This window comes from Colletotrichum lupini, chromosome 6, assembly GCF_023278565.1.
Source record: "Colletotrichum lupini chromosome 6, complete sequence".
Taxonomy (NCBI): Eukaryota; Fungi; Ascomycota; class Sordariomycetes; order Glomerellales; family Glomerellaceae; genus Colletotrichum; species Colletotrichum lupini.
The window spans coordinates 518,852-543,909 of NC_064679.1; the positions used below are offsets into that span (position 1 = coordinate 518,852).

Consider the following 25,058-nt stretch of genomic DNA (forward strand, 5'->3'; position numbering starts at 1 on the left):
TGTCACTCGGGCCGTGAGTTGGTTGGCCACTCGTTCAGCACTACGGTTCTCCTCAGTCTTAACCATGGTGGATTATGTCAGGTGCTGAGCCGGCCGGTCCAACACTCGGACGAACTGGGTGGGATATGGAGTTTGCGGAGGTTAGCGCCGGCACACCTTAGCGGAGCGGGTAGTCAGCCCCCCCATGTCACTGACCCGGGTCACGATCACGATTCAACGTTATCCTTTAGGCACATCCTCCTCCGGGAGGCCTAAGGGCTCCGATCCGGGCGAAAAGCTGCTTTTGATTAGCATTCTAGTTTCCGGAGACTTTCGCGCCCCCGTAATAAATAAGATCTACCCGACTATCCAATTCGCCCACTGACTTGATAGGGCGTCCACGGAAACCAAAGTGCTTCCCTCTCGTCGGAGGTATGACTTTGGTTGATTTTGTGTTCTATGCCGGTTTCTATAATAATCTTCTAACCTGGTAGAAGCCGTTGTGTTTCCCGAAATCTTCCAAGCAAGTATTAACCCCTCGATCTAGTTTTTCTTCTGGTTGATGCCGAACGTTGTGAGATGCGGCCAATCTAGAAAGCCTCATTAGCAAAGGACTCGATCATTACCAGTGAAGTAAGGTTGAAAGCTTACCGAAAGTCGTTCTGTCCGAATTAACGCGGGAGATTCGCGCTTTCTGTCCCACGCTTAGTATCTCTCCAACAGCTGATCCAAAGCAGTACCCATAACGTCCAAAGACAGGACTATACTTGGCGCCCTTGTCAACTCGGCGATCTTTATTCAGCTTCTTCCACACCAATCCACGATCGTCACTCGCAGTCTTGCCAGTTTCATAGTCAACAGTAATGCTCTGGCAACGATAAAAATTGGCCGTCAGAGGCATCTGGACACCGCCGTCGAACGTCAACTCGCCCCAAAAGTCCTCTGCAAAGGGACCGCTTGCGCCTTTGACGACGAGGTTCGGGCGGAACTTTCGAACGTCCATCGTCAAGTCGCCTTCTAGGCGAGAAGAAACCTCCGCGGTGGACTCTTCAGTGACGACGAGGTAGTGTGCAAGGTCGTTGAAGACAAGACGCTCCTCGGGAAACCGGGCAAATGGGACGAATGACCTGAGACGTCTAGCGAGTCTAGCCTTTTGCAGGCCTGCTTTGCTGTTTGGTGCCAAAGACCCCAGGACAGGTCGAGAGCCGTCACCAATATAGGCGAGTCTCGCCTCAACACCGAGGCGCTCCGAGAACCACGTCGCAAGTTCGTCGCCCATGTCGTAGGCTTTGGCCTGGCTCACGTGAAGGCTTGTGTCGATCACTTCTAGCCCCTCTGTACTTGGCGATAGGGCGAATCGGATTTCATCAGTGGTGGTGATGTTCGCTTCGTTGATAGATTTGCCATGCTCCGTTCCCCGGCCGTGCCATTTTACTATGACTTCTCCATCGGTCGCGTTTTCTTGCCTTCCATCATGCTCAATTGAAGCCCGGAATAGTGCCATATAGAGATAGTAGCCGATGAACATGGTCTCATACGTCTTCTTGGATGGGTCGGTCTTATCCCGGATGACCTTTTGCAGGGAAAACGTCCTATCTCCGACTAAGCCGTACTTGCCCAAATGTGCTCGTTGTACAGCGCATCCTCCTAGCCCTTTGATGGGATATATGTATAGCTATGAAATTTCAATCAGAATCATTCAAATTGGCTATTTTGCACACTGGGAGGCCAAGTCGTACTTGTGTGATTTCTAAGGGTTCACTCGCTGGTTGCGGTGACCGGGCTAGCCGGATGCCCAAAATGAGAGCTATGATCGAGCAAGCTACCAGTGCAACGGCAGTGCTCATAGTTGTCAATGGATTGAGCGTCATCTGGACTTCAGCCCATGTCTCATTCGTTGCAGGGTCCATTGTTGACTTGTCGTGAAGAGCTTACTCTTTATCGGGGTCGGTCGTTTGTCTACTCGAAATTTTGCAGCCATTGGGTTCAAGACGGATTATGACCGCCCACCGGATGGGCTTCCGACGCGTTCTCTGATCTGCAAAACAAGGTTTGATCCCGGATAACAGTTACAGCTGTCACACAAAACAGTAGACCGGGTCATTTTAACTGCCGCTAAACCCCTTGGGGAAACTAGATGGACCAAATCTCGCAAACTTTGGAGCTTCGTCGAGTCAATCCAGCCCGGATCCCATCCGTGCTCATCCCCCTATTCCCCCGCACAGCTTCCCCATCTACCGAATCCTTCTCGAGCACTTGGGAGGAGGGGCCTTGATACCAGACGGGAATCCGAACCCTGCTGATAGCAAACCACAACATCAGGCTTGGATCTCCACTCACTCGTCACTATCTGCTATCGCGAACGTCGCCGAGAGCTTACTAGTACCCAATTCGACATTGACGCAGCCTTATAAAACATCCAGCTAGCCGTCTCTTGACCGTTGGAGCCCCAAAGATGCCCACAAACAGAGTCAGGGTAGTCGAGGGATCTTGTTGGCCCTGCAAGAAGCGCCGCATCAAGTGCGACCTGACAAAGCCGCGGTGCAATCGTTGCGCCAAGATTGGCGCGGATTGCGACTTCAACGCTCGCCGCCTGAAATGGAGCACCCGGCCCACGATCAAGGCTCCGGCCATCTACCAGATCGCCACCAGAGACGCGCAGCTCGCGTCCTGTCTGGCTTCAGACGAACGGCGCGCCCTGGACTACTTCCACCACCGCCTGTGGCCGCTTCTCACGACGGCCCCGGAACCTTGCGCGGCCCCAATCTTACAGGCTCTTGAGCATCGGGTCGTACTTCTCGCGGCGTGCGTCATTGCGGATGCGCACCGGGTTCTCCAGGACGGGAGAAACAGCCGCAGTCTTCTTCGTATGAAGCGACTCGAGTGTCTTGCGGCCGTACGTGGTGAGGTCGGCGGCGCTCACATGGTCGATAAGAGTTCACTCATGACCCTGTTGCTTGCTGTGCTCTTACTCTATTTCCACGACGGATACCTTGAATGCGCTCAGGCGTCTGCGTCAACGTCCAGTCATCATGGGGGCGTGAAGGCAATCATCGACAGTCTCGGGGGCATTCTCCCGGTCCTGGAGACGAGTCATGAGTCGATCCACATGCTCCTCTCCGAATTTGCGTCAACGGATCTCACAACTATCATGCTCAAGGGAGGGAAACCCTCGTTCCCTCACGAAATATGGGATTCGATTGAGAAGAGATCCGTATGGTGGGGAAGAGACATCCTTGGACGCTCATCCCTGGCCTCAGTTTTCCAGCAGATATCTCGGCTAACAGAGTTCCGAGATGCTCTGAACAACGGCACCGAGCAACTCTCAATGGAAACTATCCGCAAGTTCGAGACGGCCTTGTCTCCGATGTATGCCAAGATCACGGACACATGTTCAGATACTGGAGATGTCGATCCGGACTCGGAGGCAAACAACGATTTCACTTTAATTCGCGCCTTTCAGCATACGGCTCTCATCTACATGTATCGAGCCATTTGCGGCCTATTAGTCTCTCATTCTCTCGTACAGCAGCACGTTCTGCCGTGTCTAGAGTGCATCATCGATATGAAACAGCCGTCAAAGGTGCTGAATTGTGTCATTTTCCCTTTGCTCGTTGCTGGTGCGCATGTTCAGTCCCCGAGACACAGAAAAGCAGTTCTGGGTATCCTTCATATTATTCGTGATGAGATGCGGTTTGCTAGCTTACATACTGTCTCTGAGGTTTTGTGCGGTGTATGGAAGGCCGCTCGAGAGGACGTAACGTGGTCGGAAACGTACTCCGACTTGGCGTCAGATGCCGTCGTGCTATAATTAATTCAAAAAGGAAGTTTGGGGCTGGCAATAGATCGTGTGGCTTTGGGCTTTCAAGATTTCTCTACTTGACCAGTTCACAGCTTGAACCCCATGTTGACGTGCACTGCCTTTGTCTGTGAGTAAGCAGCCAGACCAGCTTCTCCCAATTCGCGACCAATGCCACTTTGCTTGACGCCACCGAATGGAACACGAATATCAGAGTCATTCGAGCTGTTGATCCAGACCATTCCAGATTCGAGGCGGGCGGCTACGCGATGGCACCGCTCGATATCGCGTGAGAACAACGCAGCGCCGAGTCCGTATGAAGTGTTGTTAGCCAAAGAAACTGCCTCTTCCTCCGTCTTGAAGGGCGTGATGGCGACGAAAGGACCGAAAACCTCTTCTTGGAAGATCCTCATATCTTTCTTCACGTCGGAAAAGACTGTTGGCTCGATGAAGAATCCTTTGCCATCCCCGACGTTCTTGAATGGAACTCCACCAGTCACAAGCTTGGCACCTTCATCCTTACCGGCTTGGATGTATCCCAGAATCTTCTCATATTGGACCTTGATGATCTGCGGTCCCTGGAATGTGTCGTCGTCGAAGGGGTTGCCCACCTTGTTCTCAAGACATATCGCTTTGAACCTTGCAACATAGTCCTGGTAGACATCTTCATGAACCAGGATTCTGGATGTGGATGTGCAGATCTGGCCCTGGTTGCTCATGATGCCAACATGGCCCCATTTGCTGCTTGGTCGAGATCGGCATCGCTGAAGACCACGAGAGGTGACTTTCCGCCGGTCTCTAGCGTGATGTTCTTCAGGTTAACGCTCGCAGACTTCATAATTTGTCTTCCGGTTGCTGTGGAGCCAGTGAAAGCAATTTTATCAACATTGGTATGAGAAACTAGGGCGTTGCCGGCTTCCCTTCCAAGTCCATTGACAATGTTGATAACGCCTGGAGGAAATCCTGCTTCCTTGATCAGAGTTGCAAAGTACAGGACAGAGAGTGGCGTTTGTTCGGCAGGTTTCAAAACCACTGTGTTGCCACACGCCAATGCCGGACCGAGCTTCCTGGAAGTTGAATTAGTTCGTGCCTTTTAACTGTGAAGAAGAAATTTCACTAACCATGCTGCCATCATGATTGGATAGTTCCACGGAATGATTTGTCCACAAACTCCAATCGGCTGCTTGATTGTATACGCAAACTTCTGAGGCGTTGTCGGAATGGTCTCGCCGTGAATCTTGTCTGCCCAGCCAGCATAATAGCGTAGCGTTGAGATTGTTTCCGCCACATCTTCTCCGAGGGCCACGCCATACGGCTTACCGCCGTTCCACGTCTCAAGGGTGGCCAGAGTCTCTTGGTTTGCCTCGACGAGGTCGGCGAGCTTGAACATCAATCTGCCCCGATCCGTAGCAGAGATGTCACCCCAGCCTGGGGCATTTAGTGCTGCCCGTGCTGCTTTTACAGCCTTATCAACATCTTCAGGTGATGCGGCTTCAACTGCAGCGATCTCAGATTCATCACTATGATGTCGTCAGTCTCGTGGGATTCGACGAGTAACTTCAACTTCTTATCGTACCTTGGGTTGATGGCAGTGATCTTGGATCCTGAGCTAGCCTTCACGAACTCATTGTTGATGAAGAGCCCTGTAGGCAGGGAGATCTTCGTGCCATTCGGCGCTGTGAGGCTCAAGGTAGCAGCTGACATCTTGGTGCGAACTCCGGAGGGTGTGGGTAAGGGGAATGAAACCAAGACACAACTGCCGTAGTTGAGCAAATCAGGGCAGGGTGACTTGCTTCAAGTCGAAGACGTGAGGCAGCCCGCCCTCTTATTATCCACGCAAACTGTCAATGCATGTCGGACAGACTAGGCAATAAATGGGATCATTGTGTCTCCGCCATCAAAGTGTCCCAGACAAGTGGGGAAGCGGATCTGTGAAATTCTGCAGATCGTCAGCGGCTAGCTATCAGACGGGGGCCACACTGGCGGCTCGGAGATCCTGAAGCAGACAAAAGATGGACAAGATCCCGTCTCCTAGTCGTAAGTGCCCACCAGGTTCACATGTGTCCGGATACTTCTCCCCACCTTAGTAACTCCAAGCTGTGCAGCGTCAATTTCAACCATCCCAACGCCAATGAGAGGGGTGCGGGGTTTCCCGCAGGAGCTGTCCGAATTAGGCAACTTTTTTGACCATTGGCGCGGGGCTGTTGAGGTGCAGCAGCACAGGGTGGTCGGATAGCTTGAATTAGAGGGCCGGGAAGTGGAAGCTCAACTCGGTGATTGCTTGACATGATTCCAAGTTGCGGATACGAAGCATGAGACATTTTGCCCAGTCCCAAGTCGGGACTGGATATCCGAGACAGGCAACACACCACTACATGTAGTGACGCTCAAGTTGCAGGTTGGTCGCATAGGCCTCAACTTTGGCCACGGCGGTCCATCACTACCCTGAGAAGGTTTCTCAACTGGAGCAACCAAGCTCAAGTTATTTAAACTTACTTCAGTGCCGCCAATCAGAATTTTGCCAACAGTGAGCTTACTTGCGGGTTGCGCCACCGCTGCATTTGCAGCCGACTTTGTATCAGGATGAACTTGCGTCTTGGCTTGGACCTTCTACCAAAAGTATAGAAACTAGCGGTATCGTCGCAAGCTCGCAATGATACGTCGGAGTATTATTGGTGGTTAGTTAAGGTGAAGTTGAAAACTAACCTTTTTACACTCTCGGTATTCTACAGCCTAGCCATGGTCCCTTGAAGTCCACAAGGTGGTCCAAGGGCTGTCTGCAGTCACATAGTTGCATGTACTTGAAAGCATCAGAGTTGAGTGATTTTACAAAATTTCGCTCAGTTTGTCAAAACAAATGATGCACGGCAGAAGGCTATACGATGTTGCACTTGGTGACTGATGATGCTCTGAAGACAGATAGCCGATATGGTACATAAAGTACCCAAGACACCGCGCCGATGTTGATCGTGTCTAACCCACAAGATTGGGAAAGTTTCTCTTGCATCCTACATCCATGTTCCTTAGACGGGGATCAACGCTTCAACTTCGATTTCAACCTGCATCCCTTCCAATCCAAGCTTGCCAATTTGGATGCACGTCCAGATAGGTCTATGATTCGGGAACAGTGTCTTGAACGTCATCGTCATGATGTCGAAACTCGAGTCCATATTAAGATGATAGGAGCGAATCGCATAAATGTCCTTGAAGTTGAGGCGTGGGTGAACGGCTTGAAGAGCTTTGAGAGCATTCTCGAACGCAATAGCGATCTGCTTTTGGAGGTCGGTTGTGATATTCCCTTCCTCGTCCCAGCCGCCCTGACCTGATGTGCGAACGACGTTTCCGATCTTTACAGCTTGGGAGTAGTGGTGTTGCTCCGCGTTGGACTCAGTCCCTGGATAGTTGAAAAATTGGGCAGAAGCCATATTTGGGACTGTAGAGGATTGTGGTAGGCTTAACCTAGTGTGCTTGAAAGAATAGAGAAGCAGTATTGATACATAAGATTCGTCAGACGGGCAACAGTACCATAGTTAAGCTAATTATCTACGCGAAAGGCAGTTGAGAAGGGCAGCCAAGAGGCTCAAGTAGTTTGCATGCAGCTAGTGCGGGGGGTCTGTATGGTGAAGTAATGCCAAGCTCGTACCGCTTTAGTATTGCAGGATATGCTCTCGGGTTACCGCTTTCAGATGACCTGTCTTACTCCTTAATTGAGAAACCAAGTGAATCAACGATGAGGGCTGGCTTGAGTGGTGTTCCACAACGTAAGTCTCGAGTTGGTCCATCTTGTTGCCCCTTTGGGAAGGATGTTGCTCGTAAAATGGAGGGGACGGCTAGATTTCCAGTTTAACGTGATAATGAATCAATTCTTCCTATCTACCTTAGAAGCCCTCACACAACTCGGCTGAACTACTGCCCGAAATGCGATGGCTTGCACTCGTATTCGTGTCTCGCCAAATCGGAGAACCAAGATTATGTCCTTGGCTTGCCTCATGAGTAGCACTAGAACGAAGGGATCCTCTATGAGACTTGGTCGCCGTGACTTTCAAAATGCTTGGGTGTAGGGTAGAAATGTCAAAGACAAAAATGTATGCGGGCAATCCAGGTGTACTGGGTGGCCTACAAGGATTCAGCTGCGCGGTATTCAGCGCTGACAAGTATCACATGTGTAGAATAAGCTTAAGCCTAGGTGTAACTGCATGTAGGTTTTCATAACACAAACGCAGTGTGGTTAAAAGACCTCCTTTACACGTATGGAAAGAGCGAGAATTATTGCATTAAACTCTCTGTAAGACGTAGCTAATTTTTATGCAAAGACTCAGTGTCCTGAAAGGCTATGCTTTTCTACCATGTCCCAGTAATGAGCCGCCGCCATGCGTCGCAACGGTTTCCCTAAGTACATCATGACCAGACACAGTGCCCAGAATGTCACTCCAAGAACAGCTGTGACTATGAAGGCATCGCGAAGACCAATGCTATTGATCATCGGCACTACAGCATAGCTGAAAGCGAAGCCTGGGTATGGTGAGCTTTGAATCTGACGCCAAGAGGAATGACGGCGTCAACTTACCCATCGTGTTGCGAATAAGGATAGCTGACACGAAGCCCTCGCCAGCGAGGTCCTTGAAGCTGTCGAGGATATATGTGAACGCCATGCTGGTTCCCAGAGGGAGAGTGACAGAGATCAAGGCCAGCCCGAAAGCAATACCGACCCAGTGGATTTGGTATGAAGCCCCCACGCCGTATAGGATGCAACCGACAGGGTGGGCCACAATAGCCAGGAAGCATAACCAAAGACGATGCTCTGGTTCCATTACTCCTCCATGTCGGCGGGCCATCCACACTGACAAAGTATCGCTCGCCAAGCTTGATATCAGACATCCGATCGATACTCCAATCACCGAAGCAAGGTAAAAGAGGCCGATAACGTTGGAGCCAAAGTTGTATGGTGGGTTGCCAAGGATGAGAGCCAGAGACCCGCCAACTACGTTATATCACGAGAGAACACCTCCAACCAGAATACCGGCGAAAATGACGGAAGTAAATCGAAGGAGGTAAAAAGGCAACAGAGACTGCTTCAGCTGTCTTGGTTTTCTGTCGTCTTGATATCCCCATAGCTTGAATTTCAACCAGAAAGGGTTTTCGGGTGCTACATTGACGCGGTTCGGTATAGTGCGTGTCTCGATTTCAGAATTGACACTGGCTGCACCTTCCGCAGGCTGAGGCTTCTGGTCTTCGGTCCGCTCGGTATCGATTGCGCTCTTGTCGCTATCAAAGAGCCCCCGCTGCTGATCGGTGATGCCACCAACATCGACTTGTGAACTAGGCCTGCAGAACATGGTCTCTTCGAAGAAGAGAAATGTCAGAATGGTTATTACGCCACCTGTAATGGATAGGATGTACTGGATCCAACGCCAACCCAGGTCTTCGGCGATGAATCCTGTAGCGACTGGGCAGAGGAAGGCACCACACCACAACATCCAACTGTAGATACCCATGTAGAAGCCTCGTTGGTGGACGAAATACAGGTCGTCAATTACGACTTCGATCAGAGTCTCCATTGGCGAAGAGACAATGCCAATGATGATGCGATTAACAAAGAACTCGGCTCGAGACTTGACGTAGGCAGTCCAGAGACTGATAAAGGTCATCGCGACAATCGAATAAACGAGAGTCGGGCGCCTTCCGTAGTTGAGCGCGAAGTTCTGGGTGAGCAGAGTGCCCCAACCGAGAAAGAGGAACATGAGGCCATTGCCAGTGCTAAGGTCTGCTACAGAAATGCCGGTGTCTGCTTCGATTTGCAGGTAGGCGGGAGACAGGCCGGATATGATTGCAGCGCCGAAGAAGCACCATATCATGACCCAGGAGATGTTGAACGTCTTGCGCTTTCGCGTCCATGATAGCGGATCGTTCGGGTCGCTGCTCGGTTGTGGAACAAGAACGATGTTGGTGTGCTCCGAGCCATGCTTCACGTCGAGGACGCCTTGTGTGTCGACTAGCTGCACCGTGCCCGGGATATCGAATGTGATAGTCGTGTTTGTCATGATGGTTGCTGGCACGGCCCATACGCGAGACCATCAAGAGCCCCAGCGGTGGCTCGACAATGATATACCAACCGACCAAAATTCTGCTCTTCTTCCATCGACTAAGAATTCTACACTACCACCTCCTTTTCTACCGATTCAACGCCAACGAGGCGGACTGGTAGACCATTAAACTGATGCATGGACCATCGGGCCCTTTTCCAAACTCTGAGGCCTCATCCATGCCGGCGCTAAACCGTACGAGGGTAGCAGATGGTCCAGCACTGCTAAGCCAGCCCCTCGAAGCATGTGTTAGGCGTAAATTAGTTGGCTGCGAATGCCACCTTTCTAGGCAGTCTTATCAATGCGGTATCTAAGTTCTGGAGATTTACTGCCCAACGAGGCCGTGCACGCGCGAGGATTTCTGCGTCCGATGCAACGTGAAGACACAAGCCGGCCCCGCGATGATTCACTTCCGGACGTTTGGCCGTGGGGGGAATGCCTCCACTTGAACCCGGAGACGCGGTAAGACGTGCATCTTTAGATAATGCAGGTCCATTGGTGGGTTCGACGTGCACTGAATGAGGTTGCAGATCCGGATGCCAAAGAAGTGGTCCAACATGTTTCCGAATTTGGCCATGCCTATCTAGCAGAGTCGCCCGGTTTGATAAGACGAGATAACCCCGTGGATACGGAATCAATGTCTGCAATCTCTACGTTAGGTATGATGTAGTTGGACGGGAAAACGTGCATCACGCGACTGTTATACGGGCATGGCATGGATTATTGCGGCTTCGAAATGCGCGTGACATTTGATACGACCCAGGTGCGAGGCCATTGGTGCGATGGAAATATTGAAATCAAACATTCATGCCGGTGATACGTATGAGTACAACATGAAGTTCCGATGCATACTTGCGTGGCAGTCAACATGGGAATGTATCACCAATGATTGAATTCTGCGAAGAACGAAGAGACAACGACTTTGATATGAGTCTTCAGTCTCCTTGATTGACAGTCACACTCATAAACGGTATTATCGGTGCAGATAGTAAACTTTGATATTTTGATATTTGAAAGACTTGGCAACTTCAATCAGGGCATAACTCCAGCAGCGGTCTATTTGTGAGGAAAATCTTCTTCCCCATATCATTACAAGTAATCATGTAAGACAGCCCTGTTCTTGTGAAATAACCGTTATCAACATTGAAACCTCCCTATCTTCTCTCAGGCTCTCAATCTGTCAAAACGTAGGCTTATCCGCGGGATCAACGTTGAGCGAAACGTGTGGTATCCGAAGTCTCAATCCACATCAATCACAACCTTCAAAGCACCATGTTTAGACGCTTCTCCAAAGGTATCATATGCCTTCTCCATGTCACCAAGCTTGAAGTCTGAAGCTCCTGTCAGTCATGTTCTCATGGAATGTTGCACGGTCTTAAAAACAGATTCTTACGGTGAGTAATAAGTTGCGAGGGTTGCAATTTGCCAGACTGTACAAGCTTCAAAAGCATTGGTGTCGTTGTTGTGTCCACAAGTCTAGTGGTAATTGCTGTATGATGAATTAGAATTGGCGTCGATGTTTTCGATCACCCAACAGCTCGACATTTTGAACTCACAGATATTCTTGTCCCAAAGATTTTGGAGGTGAAGGTCAACCTTGGTTCCATGAACTCCCACATTCGCTAGAATACCACCAGGTGCGAGCAGGCTCTGACAGAGATCAAAGGTGGCTGGAATTCCCACCGCTTCAATGACCGAGTCAGCGCCCTTGCCCTCCGTCAACTCTTTGACTTTGGCTGCAGCATCTGCCTTGGAGCTGTTAATAGTTTCGGTTGCGCCAAATTGCCTTGCAACATCAAGTCGCTTGGGATCCATATCGATGGCAATGATTTGAGACGGGGAGTACATCTGAGCCGTGATAATAGCCGCCAGACCGATCGGACCTGAGCCGACAATAGCGACGGTACCGCCCGGCTGTACCTTCCCATTCAGCACACCACATTCGAGTCCTGTCGGGAAGATGTCGCTTAACATCACCAGTGAGGAGTCATCGGCGCCGTCCGGGATCGGGTGGAGACTGGATTCGGCGTGGGGAATGCGGACATATTCGGCCTGGGTGCCGTCAATGGTATTCCCGAGGATCCACCCACCGGACGTGCAATGACTGTACATGCCCCGGCGGCAGTACTCACACGTAGCGCAGCTGGAGATGCATGAGATGAGGACTCGGTCTCCTTCCTTGAATCTTGTGACCGAAGCTCCCGCCGAGTGGATGATACCTACACCTTCGTGACCCAACGTGGTGCCTGGCTGGCATGTCGCTACGTCGCCCTTGCGAATGTGGAGATCAGTGCCGCAAATGGTTGTCTTTGTGACTTTGACTATGACATCGGTTGGCTTCGAGATGGTGGGGAGAGGTTTATCCTTCAATGACACTAAGTTTGAACCGTCGTAGACGAGGGCCTTCATCGTTGACAAATGCCTCATCAACAGCGAGCCGGCAGGGCTCAAGTTTGTGCGAGTGAAGGCTGGGGAAAGGCAAGTCGCTCGGCTCGAAGCTGCCGGTGCAGGCAATATTGATCTTAAAGCTCGAAACAAAAAGGATCTGGCAGCTCGTGAGGTTGCAGCCATAATACAAGGTATTCTTCAATTACCTACTGGCGATTCAGAATAATAGTAGTGAATTATATAACATTCCAGGACAAACAAGTATAAGGCAATCATACAATGACGGAGTTAGATGTCAGCTCGGTAAATATCATTGGCAAACGGTCCCGAGGCTCTGGACTAGGAATCGTTAGATCATATAAGTAACAAGCAGGCTGTAAGCTTATGGGCTAACTATTAGTATCCCTATTACAGGGTAGTTAGTTCGAACTATAGTTAATAAAGAGATTAATTAAATTATATAAATATCTACGTAATAAGTAGAAAAAGGAGGTTCTAACTATAAGTTAAGCTAGCTATAATAATTATAAATAGGGCCCCTAATTAGCCCCTATATAGTTAATTATATACCGCGGTTAAATTAGACTTCTAATTTAATATTAACTTTTTTTTTTTATTAATTTAATTATTACGGTTAGAAGTATAATTCAACCTCGGGCCCGTTTATTAAGTCGTCTCTTTTTCCTTTTTTTTTTGTTCTTTTTATATAACTTATCTTTTTATTTATATATTAACCTTTCTATTATTTATAAATTATTCTAACCCCTTATTAAGTACTACTTTTATAAAAACGTTAGTAAGGTTATTATTATTATTAATCTAACGGATCTTAAGTATTTTATACTTTTTATATAATTACTTAAGGGCTATAATATTAATTATAAACCTCTTTTTTTTATTATCCCTAATTTAATAAAGTATTTATATAGTAAATAAGAATTAGTATAAATAACTATTAGGATTAGTAAAAGGCTAAGTAAATCGGTAATCTTCTTTAACGTTATTAAAATTATATAAGTAAGGTTAACGTCGTTGACTATATTATAGACCTTTAATATTAATATATTTCTCGTTATTTATTTATTTTTAATTAACGAGTAATAGATTATATTATTATATATACTAAATTCGCTTTTATTTATACTCTTATTAATTAGGATAATAATATACCTTAATTATAAAATAAGGTCGTTATTATTTATAAATAACCTATTAATAAAGATATAGAACTTATTAATTATAAGGTTAATTAAGTAATAAACGAGGCCTTAATTAAAATTCGTTTATTACTACTTAAGCCGCTTATTAAGTACTTTAATATTTCGTTTAGTTAGATCTATAACTTATACTACCTTAGTATAGTTAAAAGTCGCCTCGGGCTAATATATACTTATAATATATACCCCTTATATAAGCTTAGCCTTATATTACTTTTTAATATTAATTACGTTTAGATTAACGAAGTTAATTTTTTTACTTTACTCTTTTTATTAAAAAACGATAGTTTCTTTTTTTATTATAAAAATTCTATATTAAATACTAGGGGGGTATTTATTATAAGGACCTCTTTTAGTTTTATTATAAAGCCCGTTTTTTAAAGCTCCTTATCCTCCTTTTTTATAAAATTAATATTAAATAGGCCTAATATATTATCGGTTTATATTCTCACGATTTTAAATTAGTTACCTTTTTATTTAAAGATTAATAAGTACGGGTCGTACGTAAATATAATTATTAATAATTAATTAACATAAAAATTATAATAAGTAGCTTATTAATAAGTACCCGATTTTATAAGCTTATATAGTAGCTTAAGTACTTTAATAATCGTGCTTTTTAAGTACTTATTAACTATTTCTTTTACTAAATAAGCTAGGATTTTCTTTATAAGCCCTGTAGCTAATTAGGTATAGGCCTAGGTAATATTATAGCTCTAAATCTTATATCTCTTTTTCTATAATAATACTATTAATATTATTATTAATTATTAACTATAGCGCTATATAATAAGTAATTATATAAGTAGCGTTACCTTTTTAACATTATTATACTTTTAAATTACGTATTTAGACTTCTTATATAGCTAGGATATCCTTTCCCTTTAATCTTACGAACTATTTATAATTTAAATATATAGAGGTTCGTATATTTCTCTAAGTTATAGAGGATAAATCGATAGACCTCTCGATTATAAAGAGTATTTATTTCGATAAGATTTAATTCCTTATATAGCTTTTTAATAATTATAATTACGCCTTTTTTATATAGTTTAATTATTAGCTCGAAATCGGCTTTCTTTTCTACTATATAAAAAGTATTAATTACCTTATTATTAGTAATAAATTACTACGTTAAGGCTTATTATTATAGTCTTTTATAACGTCTTATTAATAATATTAATACTTTTTTAATAATTTCCTCTTTTTTATTATTTATTAGTACTATTACAATAATCTTATTAAAAATAATTTCCTAAGTCTTTATTATAGGTTATATAATTTCCCTTAGCTTTTTTTTTTATAAATTAGAAATTACTTTACTAAGATTTATATAATATAATCTAATTACCGTAATTAATATTTCGAGAGGCTAGTTACGATCTTTTATAACTACGTAAGAGCGCTCGTTAATAAAAATTAATTTATATAGCTGAGCTTATTATTAAGTAATTTCGCGCTATACTCGTATATTTAAATTTAATAATATATCTAAATTAACCCCTATATTGGGCTTATTATATATAATAATTACTTTATTAACTTACTTTTTTATATTTACTTTACGTAGTACTTTTATTACTTTTTTAATTACCTAGGCTTATTAGCTTATATTTAGTAATAATAGCGAGGCTAAGGTCGTTTTTAAATACGCTCTAAATACTAATAGCGTTAATATAAGCCCGTTAGGTCCTATTATATTATTATAGTATTTAAGTACTATTTAGAGGTATTCGTTATTAGTAAAATTAGGATTTTCTTTTTAATAATTCTAAACGCCTTTTTTAATTCTTAATATACCCTTTTTACTTTTCTAATATTATAGTACGCTTTAATAAGTACGACTTTTAGCTATATACTATAGGCCGTCGCATTTTCCTTAAATTTTACCAACTTAAAACTAGTATTAGCATTAGTTCTAATACTATCTAGCGGTCCTTAGTATATATTAATTTAGCTTTTCCGTAGGGCTATTTAAACTATTTTTATTTATAAATCCCGAAGGAATTACCCTATTTAAAAAAATATAGCTATGTTAATTATATATAGGACTAGTTAACTATTTAAATAGAAAATATTAACGACGATTTCTTAATTAAAATTAAGCTTATTACGTAATTCAAATTTAAATTTACGTAAGCTCTGTGTATTTATTTAGTATTAGTAGTATATTTTTATTAACTACTTTAGCGCCCCTATTTTAATATTATTATTACTTAATTACTTTAAGAGGTTATATAACTTCGTAATTAATAAGTACCCAAATCTCTAGTATAATTATTTAAGCTTATTTTCTATTAAGTAATTAATTAACTTCGTATTATTAATAAGCTTTATAAACGTATACCCCTATTATTATTCGACTATTTTAAAATACTTATTACTAAAGATTCTATTCCTTCTATTATTAAATATAATACTTAGTCGATCTATATTTTTTAAATATAAAAGAAATAGGGTATTAATAAGTAAAATATAAAAAGTTATCGTTCCGAAGTACGTTTTTATTTTTATTATACTTAGGGTAACGATTTCTTTACTTAGGCTAAAGCTAATTCTTATAATACCTACTATTAACGTATTAAGTATTACTGTTACGAAGGTAACTTTGTTTACCTTTTATATACGCTTATATCCCCTATATTCATATATTCTTGCTTCTATATAAATATTCACTTTTTATATTCTTTATAAGAATATCCCGCATTACCTCGTTAAAGCTATACGTGCTAGATATAGAAATAACTAAAAAGGCAAATTTAATAAGGCCGAAGCCTATTTTCTTAATACTTAAAAAAAAGACGCTACCTCTTTTAATATTTAAAAAAAAAGAATATAGTACTAAGTAAATTTAAAAATAGCTAAAGGGGTCTTTTTTATATTACCTAGATTACTTAAATATTAAGCTTATATAAGTATTTTATATGAGTAAAAGGTATAACTTAAATAATTTCTAAGGGATTATCTTAGATACTAAAGTATTATAATAACTAATAATAAAAAAAGGGTAATTCTAAGTACTATAAAAAATCGTATTAGTAATTCTAGCACGTATAGCTTTAACGAGGTAATGCGGGATATTCTTATAAAGGATATAAAAAGTGAATATTCATATAGAAGCAAGAATATATGAATATAGGGGAAATAAGCGTATATAAAAGAGGTTTTTGTAGTAAAGAGAGTAATATAGTTGAATTACTATATGAGAAGTTGCTTGCTTAACGAAAGGTCTAGGTAGGCAAATACACGCCTACATATAGGCATAAAAACCTCCTACTAGAATGTTCCATTGCTTATTAATTATGATATAATTAATAAGCGTATACGTAAGTGAATGCGTAATCGTAGTACGTAATTCCGCCTCGAGTAAATTCCAGATTATTCAGTTACCTTCCAGTACTTTCCATTGCTCACGTAAGCTTATATAAGCAGTATTGCTTACATAATCAATACCTATAATAATCTACAGAAATCGTAGATTAATATGGTATATAGTTTGCTTACGTAATATTGATAATAAGGCGAATAATAAGGTAAACAAAGTTACCTTCGTAACACTATATCCGTTATCTAAGGGACCTTCTCTTATTATTCGTAAATAAAAGCCTACTTATTAAGAGATTTTACTATTTTTTATTTATTTAATTTCATATATTTTTTAAAAACTAATAAGATAAAAAAAGAGTAGTTAATATTATTAATTTTATTATAATTTAATTTATTAGTATAGGGGGTAAGATTTCTTTTATTCTCCGAACTTTTTATAAGGGGTAGATATTCTAGGCCGCTACTTTAGCTACTTTTATTAAGTTCTATACCCTTAGATCTACCCTTATATATAATAAAGAATTAGCTAAATTAATAAGGGCTAGTTTTATTATTTACTACCCTTAACTTTTTATATTATTTATATAATTTAATACGCTCTTTTTTAGAGTAGTTACTTAATTAATATTTATCTTTTTTATAAATATAATATTATTTCTTTTATTATCCTATTTACGAATTAAATCTCGGCCTATTTAATAAATCTAAGCCTCCTTATTAGCGATTATTATATCTAGCCTCTTTTTTTATTATTATATATTTAATTAACTTAATATTATTAATAAGGGCCGTTATATATTTAGAAATTAGTTTAGTACGGTATTTTCGCTTTAATATTAAAGCTAAATCTTAGTTTTAAATAGAGCGTTTTATAATTTTTAAGTAGTTAGTATAGGGTTATTTTTATTTTTAATATGCGCTAGATTATAATATAAAAATATTTAACTTTTTACTTATTAGTTCTTTTATTTAGCTAAGTTCTTATTAGTTTATTAATTCGATTAATAAGCTCCTTAAGGATCTTTAGTCGCAATTTACTTTTTATTATTTTAGTTATAAATATAAAAAAAATCGCTTATAGCTTAAATAAGAGCTCTAGGTTCTTATTATAAATCTCAAAGCGGCTTTAGATTATGTTAATAATACTAAGAAAGTCGTTTTAATTAAAATTACGTACTACTTTATAATAGTAATTAGAGGCTTTATTTATAAGTACGATATTAATTATTAAATAGTATTAGTATTCCCTAATCCCGACCTTTTTATAGTAATTATAAAATATTATTAAGGTTTTTTATAAGACCTTATACTTCCCCCTAGAGTATAATTTCTTTTTTAAAAAGATCTTTTTAAAGTTTATAAATTACTTTATATTTATTATTATATTTTTACTATCTATATACGATCCTTATATTACTACGTATTATTAATAACTTTAATTCTTTTTTCTTTTTATATTAATTAATTAGCGCCGAATTTCGTATTAATAATAGCAATAAGTTATAAATCGAAATAAGTAGAATTATTAATTATTATACTTTTAGTATTATATTTTACTTTTATAAGTTTTTTTATAATAATAAATTACTATTAACAATTATTGGGAGGAAATTTACGTCGTTTACCCTTTTTTTAAATTTATTAAAGCGATTGTATACCCTATTAACTTATACTTAGTTTTATAATATAAATTCCTTTTTTATAAGTATTGTTTTTAGGATTTTATATAGTTTTTATAATTATAATTATATTAATAATACTCCTTACTTATAGAGGAATTTATTAACTATTTTTATAATTCCTAAGTTTACGCTTATAAACTATTTATTTAGCTAGTAACTAAGGTCGTTTACAATTTTATAAAATAAGGGTTACTTTTATAGCCCCTTTTTTTTATAAACCTTAATTAAATAGATTAATACTACGTTAATTTACTTATTATTAGGCTAATTTACGATTTTATATATTTACGTCCCTTAATAGTCTAGGTTAATATTTATTTATTTATAAGGGATTAGGATTTTATTTAGGATCGGGTTTTGTCCTCTTTTTTTTTTTTTAACTTACTAAGGGTTATACTCTAGCTTATACTTATATTAGTAATTATTAATATATTTAATTTTAATAAGAATATATTTAATCCGCGCGTTAGTTATAATAAATCCGTACTTTTACTACCTAACGAATTTATTAGGGTTTAGGAAATTCTTACTTTTTTTTACTATCTCGCTACTACTCTCGTTTTTATTATCTTTAGTAATTATTATTACCTTTTTAAATTACTAACTATTATATTTACTAAGATCTTTTTTTATATTTAGTATAAAAAAGTAGGTTTTAGTAATTTCTTTTTTTAATAATAGCGGTAGACGTTTATATTATTATAAAAAGATATAGTAATTAGTCTTAGGATTTTTATTAATTACCGATTTTTATTATTCTATATATTTCTAGCCCCTAAGCCTTATACTCTTTATAATTTCTAAATAGGTTCTTTTTTTAACTTACTTTTTTTAGCGTAATATTTTATAAAAATAGTTAAATATAAATATTAAGTAGTTTATAAAAGAGCTATATAGGTTATTAAGTACGGTTAGTAAAGTTAAGCCCTCTTTTTTATAAAATCGTAAACGTTAAGGACTTATTAAAAATACTTACTTATTGCTTGTATTTAATAAAGTTAAATATTTTAAAAATCCTTTTTTTTATAGCTTCTTAGTACCCTATTTTATATTTTTTAAGTAGTTTTTTTTATAACTTAATTATAGTTAGGTAATTATTATTTACTAGCGACCCTTTTTATTACTTAGTTAATTTTTTAAAATTAATAATTACGTACTAAGAGCTTAATATAAAAAAGAGCTCTTTAGTAGCCCTTTAATTTTTTTTTTTTTTTTAGAGCTATATCTTCTTAGCCTTTTTTTAAACTAATTATAACTTTAATAAAAAGTTATAAAACTACTTTAGGGTAGCTACTTTTTTTTTAAGTTAATCTCCGAGATTTATAATATTCTTAACTTACTATTATTAAAACCTCTAAATCCCCTTTTTTTTTATTAAACCGTCCCTTATATTATATTCCTAAGTAATATTTAGGGGGTAGTTAATGGGGTTATAAAAAGATTATTTAAATCGTAGGTTTTAAAGTCGTATTTATAAAATCCTTATAATATTAAGACTTTTTATATATTATAAATTTCTTAGTTTTATAACTTTTATATAAGTTCTTATTACGCTTATTAAGAATATTTATATTTAAAGATCTCTTTTTTTAATTACGTAGTACTTTTTTATATTATATTATTAAGCTCGTCCGTTATACTAATTAATTAAGTAAGTAGTCGTTATATAAGTATTTCTTTTTACTAATTTAACTAGTTAATTTCTAATTATAGGCCGGCTATAGAAAAGTTATTTAATAAAAAAGCTACTTAAAGCGACTATAAAAAACTAGTTATTTAAGTAGTTTTATTAATTAACGTAGTTTAATATAATAAACGTTAACTTTTTATAAATACTAAAGGGTTATAATTACTTAATTCTATATAGTATTTAAAAATAGTTTTTATTTTATTTATTTTTATAAAGTTAATTAATACGACTTTTTTATTTTATATAGTATTAAGAAGTCGTTTCTTTTACGTAGCGAAATACCTTACTAATTTATAATAATAAAATTTAATTACTAAGTAGTATTAATATCCTTATTATAAAGTAGTTAGTTCGAACCGTAGTTAATAAAGAGATTAATTAAATTATATAAATATTTATATAATAGGTAGAAAAAGGAGGTTCTAACTGTAGGTTAGGCTAGCTATAATAATTATAAATAGGGCCTTTAATTAGCCCCTGCGCAGTCGGCTGTATGCCGCGGTCAAATTAGACTTCTAATCCGATACTAACGTTCCGTGACGTCTGGGGTTGATGTGGGGATGTTGCTTGTAGAAGAGGGGAAGTACCTGATTCTAGGTCTGTGGTTCGTCTCGGCAAGCACGGGAACCAGGACTAACTTTACGGAAAGCCTGTTGAATGTAAGAGTATTCCCCCGCAATTGGCTAACTGGATATCTTCGCTGATTATGGGGGACGATGTTCCCTTGTTGTTGCGTTGGGGACAAGGTACAACATCAGGAGTTGCGGTTCCGCAGAGCCCATGCGGTTCCGCTCTGGACGAGTCATTGCCCTGTCATTCCCCAAAAGGCACAGCTTCAATTTATTCCAACGTGATCAGCGCACCACAGTATAGGATGTCGAACAAAGAGGCCCGAGTCTCGGGCTTCACATTCATAAAGGCAACCTGCAGAGAGATATCTGAGGCACGTGGCGTTGATACCTTCGATTCTTAGCTGTTTCGTTACTTAGATGTCGAGACTCCGGCAGGTCCTGTAGCATCATGCAAACAAGTCAATTGCTACTGCGGTCCATCATAGACTGACTTATACTTCTAGAGCTGTGAAAGCATCACTCGTGAATATCGAGGAGAGGCCGTAGTAGCGCTATGGCTAGTGTAAATGTCCGCTCAGCATGAGTCAGAGAATTTGGTCTCATACGGCCTTTCGTGTGTGGAGGTCTATATCTAATGCAGGCGGAATGACTATTCTGCTATTCTAGTCCACAACAAGACCGATGAGTCTATCCAGCATCCCAGGATTCTGGGTCTTCATCTTCACTTGCGGGGAGCTGCCTTTGTGAGCCATTCCCGAACCCTCTCTGATGCCAGACGAGGAACACCATCGTACTTCTTGTCTTCATATGTCGCGTCGATATCTTTCGCCAGGCGCTGAGCCTTGGCAATGGTAATCCTCTTCGCGTTGGTCCAGTGTGTCGTCGAAACAAAGTCATCCGCGTCGTTTACCAGCATTTGGCGCTTCTGGCGCAATTTGGCGTCGTCGGTCTTCTCACCAGCGCAAAGAGCGCAGTTGCACTCGAAGCCCCACGTCGTCATAAGAGCCTGCTGTCTCGCCTCGTAGTTGCTCGACTCATCGTAGCTGTGGAAGATTTCCTCGCCCTTGGCAATTGGTCGTAACGCGCGGAGGACCATTAGATCGCCGACGTAGTCCTTCTTGGCGTTGGCAATGCAGGAATGATTGATGTAAGCCGCCCAGACCCAGAGACCGGTGCTTGCGTTCCTCGCGCCCTCCTCTCCGTACTGGCCGCCGGGCCCAAAAGCGTTACGAGAGACGATATCGTGGATCCGGAAGACGTCGACCACCGGGCCCTCTGAGGTCTCTGACGTGGCCTTACCCTCACCCTGGTAATCTCCGTAAAGATCCAGCACCTTGGCGATTTGCGAAGGATTCCTAAGGAGCTTCTGAGAGATGGCCTTAGTTAGGCCGACGGGTGCCACCCTAATCTTGTCGTCGCGGACATCGTAGGTCATTGCGGTCAGAACCTCGCTCTCATGACCCCAGACCACACAGAAAGCCTTCTCAACCATGACTATCTCTCCAGCGGCAATATCGCAAGTTGCGAACAAGCCTCGGCCTCGCCCTTTGCTATCCTTGACCTCAGTCTTCGCAGTGAAGGTTGCCGCGTCGACCCGTGGTGAGACTCTCGTGAGATTAGCCCTGATCTTCTGCAGGTCATACGACCCCTTTTCCTGTTCGCGAAGCCGCATCTCCACCTTGCGCAGATACACTGCCGCACCTCTTTCCGCGGGTGCGAGTTCGTGAGCCTTTTCGAAGTACTGCTTGGCCTCTTCAAATTGGCCCAGGTTGTAAGCGCCGCTGCCGGCGCGGAAGTAGGCTTTGCTGTCGAGTTCCTTAGACTTCTGATCGTCGGCGCCAATGAGAGAGGCCTTAGCGTCAGCGATGGCTTCGTCTTGTCGGTCCATGAGCAGATGCGCGTGAGCTCGGTTCCGTGCAATGTCTCTTGCGATGTCCGGGTTCGTCTTTTGGACGGGCTCTTGCCTGGCAACCTTGAGTCCTTGGCTGTAACTTGTCCGAGTAAGAGGGAGGTCCTTCTTTTGCAGTGCCGCGTTACCCTTGTCCTTGCACTTCTTTGCAATCTCGTCCCCCTTGGTCCCATCCTCGACCTCGCTCAAGCTGCCTTTCACGATCTCCTCTCTAATGATGACGAGATCGGAGGGGTGGTCGATCCGCAGGGTAGCCTCACCCTCTTCCGTCAGCGTGAAGTACGGCTCCTTGATGATGAATCGCCGTGCCGACTCAAGGGTGTCTTCGCCATCTGTTGTCTTATGCAGGACCATCTCCAAACGTTCCGTCTCCTTCTCTTCCTCATCTTGGACAACAGTCCATGACCGGGCGGCAAGAGCCACCACCGGACAGCGCCTCGCACGCTGCACTGTCAAAGAACGCCCACGGTGATGAGTCTCTAGTATGAGTTCCGAAAATTTCATAGGCTTGAGTTCATCCAGGGATACGGTGCTTGGTGGATATGCCTGACCAACACCAAGAGCTGGGATTGTGTCCTTCTGACCCTGTCCACTCATTTGACCCATGTCCATCATGAGTGATGTACCAGTTGCCTGGCTGACAGTAGCGTGAGCATCTCGAAACTCTCTGGCGTTGCCCTTTTGTGTTGAGCATTTCTTCTGTGACTCTTGTACAGTGGTCCGAATCCGCTGGGCCTCTTCTTCGGTCAGCAAGACAGTGTTCCCGCCGTTCTGATGCGCCATTTTGGAGTACTGCTGGTGGTACGGTCTTCGCGTTAATGAGATTTGGACAACTGCTAGGCGACACAGCTGAAAAGAGCTGCTAGATAGAGTCGGCTATGCTCTTGGTCGTAGAGAGACGGAAGAACTAGAGGTGCCGGAGCCAACGAGGCCGTGAACTTAGATCAAGTTCTGTGTGCAGTTGTTCCGAGCAAGCTTTAGGGTTCGATCTGCATGACAAAATTTACGCATGCCACCTCCGCCGTTGTTCCCACCGAAAAACTCAGAAACTAGTCAATTCGCCCAATGGTTTGGCATTTCCACGGACCTTTCCTGCGTCATGCTGCCCACTCATACCCCACCATCCTCAGCGACGTCAGTGTCACCGGGATATCCTAAATAATACTAGAGTTAACGTGATGAGAGGTTGATAGGATTCATTGTTTTCCCCCCCAATACTGATAATGGCACTCTCAAACACAACCACTTGATGGGCCATGGAGACAAGCCCAAGGTATCCTCCCGAGCAATGTTCCAAGAGGAGTATACGTCCCTGGCATTGTGACTTATCGCGGCGCATCCTGTCAATGGTCCTTTCTGGGGTGCTAAGATGTTGAACCGCCAAGTCTTTGAGGTCCAACACTCGATAGCCACTACCGTATTACTCCCAAGGTAGAACAAACGTGAAGGGACCGAGTTTCTTCTTGAACCGGTTATCCAATTTAACCAAATTAGATGCCCTTGTTAGGTAAATGCATTCATCATGGCAGTCGAACACGGACTACGCAGGCGCTTGGGAATCTACGCTTGTTCCTGCAACTTCTACCCTTGGAACAACCTATCAAATTCTCCCATCGTCATCCGCCATTTCATGAACGACGGGGCCTGCAAAATGGCAATCTTACACTCGTCCGATATCTCTCTCGTTACAGAGGTGCTTTGTCGCAGCATGATTTTGAGGAGACTGTCGCTCAAAGTGCCCGAGGAATCCAGGTAGAAGTCGGTGGGATGAGGAGGTTACTACTCTAGAAGTCACCAGAGTCGTGCCTCGTTGTAACTCAATCCCGCGGAAAAATGCAAATTTCAACTTCAAGATTCCTTGCATTGACTTCACTGCGCGAAGGGGTACTGCGATTTTAACACTACCAACAATACTTCTGGTGACATGCAATTTCCACTCGATTCAAAAAAATAATAAAAAATAAAAAAGCCCGACACCCTCGGAAGCCGTCTTGTGGTAAAGAACCCTCTAGGCTTTCTGCTGACTTGCATGCGTTCACATGCATAAGCATACTCGTGAGGATTCTTGGGGCACCTAGTCTGTACGATCGTTGGATCTGACCCATGAGAGCTCGTGGGCTTTGCCAGGATGGCTCAGGTCGGCGTCCCACCATCGTCATACCCATCTACCTTATCTCAATCGAAGCCACCAGACATCAGCATCCGCCACATGGCCAATTGTTCCTTCAGACCCAATTATTACCTAAAGATTGTGTCTGGCATTCGGCTTGATTGGTTCTGGGAAAAGTTCGCCTACGCGCATGAGTGTTTACCAAAGTCCCTCATCTTTGGAAGTAGGTCAGAAAATGGCGGATTTGGCTTGAGGGCCTCGGTACCGTAGCTTATGCAGGTACGGACACAGCTCCGCTTCAA

At 41.7% G+C, this 25,058-nt stretch overlaps 7 protein-coding genes across 7 annotated transcripts; 1 reads left to right on the plus strand and 6 right to left on the minus strand.

Moving 5' to 3' along the window:
* Positions 1-522: 522 nt before the first annotated feature.
* Positions 523-1,889, minus strand: CLUP02_11629 (uncharacterized protein; the record flags this gene model as incomplete). Its single annotated transcript, XM_049290596.1, has 3 exons — positions 523-569; positions 631-1,654; positions 1,719-1,889. 3 exons carry the CDS (start codon positions 1,887-1,889, stop codon positions 523-525), a joined length of 1,242 nt encoding a protein of 413 aa, XP_049147741.1.
* Positions 1,890-2,434: 545 nt separating this feature from the next.
* CLUP02_11630 (uncharacterized protein) lies at positions 2,435-3,790 on the plus strand (the record flags this gene model as incomplete). The annotated part of the gene is made up of 1 exon (XM_049290597.1): positions 2,435-3,790. One exon carries the CDS (start codon positions 2,435-2,437, stop codon positions 3,788-3,790), a length of 1,356 nt encoding a protein of 451 aa, XP_049147742.1.
* A 77-nt stretch (positions 3,791-3,867) lies between these two features.
* On the minus strand, positions 3,868-4,497 carry CLUP02_11631 (aldehyde dehydrogenase; the record flags this gene model as incomplete). The annotated part of the gene is made up of 1 exon (XM_049290598.1): positions 3,868-4,497. One exon carries the CDS (start codon positions 4,495-4,497, stop codon positions 3,868-3,870), a length of 630 nt encoding a protein of 209 aa, XP_049147743.1.
* A 2,304-nt stretch (positions 4,498-6,801) lies between these two features.
* On the minus strand, positions 6,802-7,203 carry CLUP02_11632 (endoribonuclease L-PSP; the record flags this gene model as incomplete). The annotated part of the gene is made up of 1 exon (XM_049290599.1): positions 6,802-7,203. The coding sequence occupies one exon, from the start codon at positions 7,201-7,203 to the stop codon at positions 6,802-6,804; it is 402 nt and encodes a 133-aa protein (XP_049147744.1).
* A 1,021-nt stretch (positions 7,204-8,224) lies between these two features.
* Positions 8,225-9,819, minus strand: CLUP02_11633 (uncharacterized protein; the record flags this gene model as incomplete). The annotated part of the gene is made up of 3 exons (XM_049290600.1): positions 8,225-8,250; positions 8,346-8,759; positions 8,985-9,819. The coding sequence occupies 3 exons, from the start codon at positions 9,817-9,819 to the stop codon at positions 8,225-8,227; spliced, it is 1,275 nt and encodes a 424-aa protein (XP_049147745.1).
* Positions 9,820-11,100: 1,281 nt separating this feature from the next.
* Positions 11,101-12,432, minus strand: CLUP02_11634 (alcohol dehydrogenase GroES domain-containing protein; the record flags this gene model as incomplete). The annotated part of the gene is made up of 3 exons (XM_049290601.1): positions 11,101-11,201; positions 11,255-11,350; positions 11,418-12,432. 3 exons carry the CDS (start codon positions 12,430-12,432, stop codon positions 11,101-11,103), a joined length of 1,212 nt encoding a protein of 403 aa, XP_049147746.1.
* Positions 12,433-21,458: 9,026 nt separating this feature from the next.
* CLUP02_11635 (tetratricopeptide) lies at positions 21,459-23,429 on the minus strand (the record flags this gene model as incomplete). Its single annotated transcript, XM_049290602.1, has 1 exon — positions 21,459-23,429. The coding sequence occupies one exon, from the start codon at positions 23,427-23,429 to the stop codon at positions 21,459-21,461; it is 1,971 nt and encodes a 656-aa protein (XP_049147747.1).
* Positions 23,430-25,058: the final 1,629 nt, after the last annotated feature.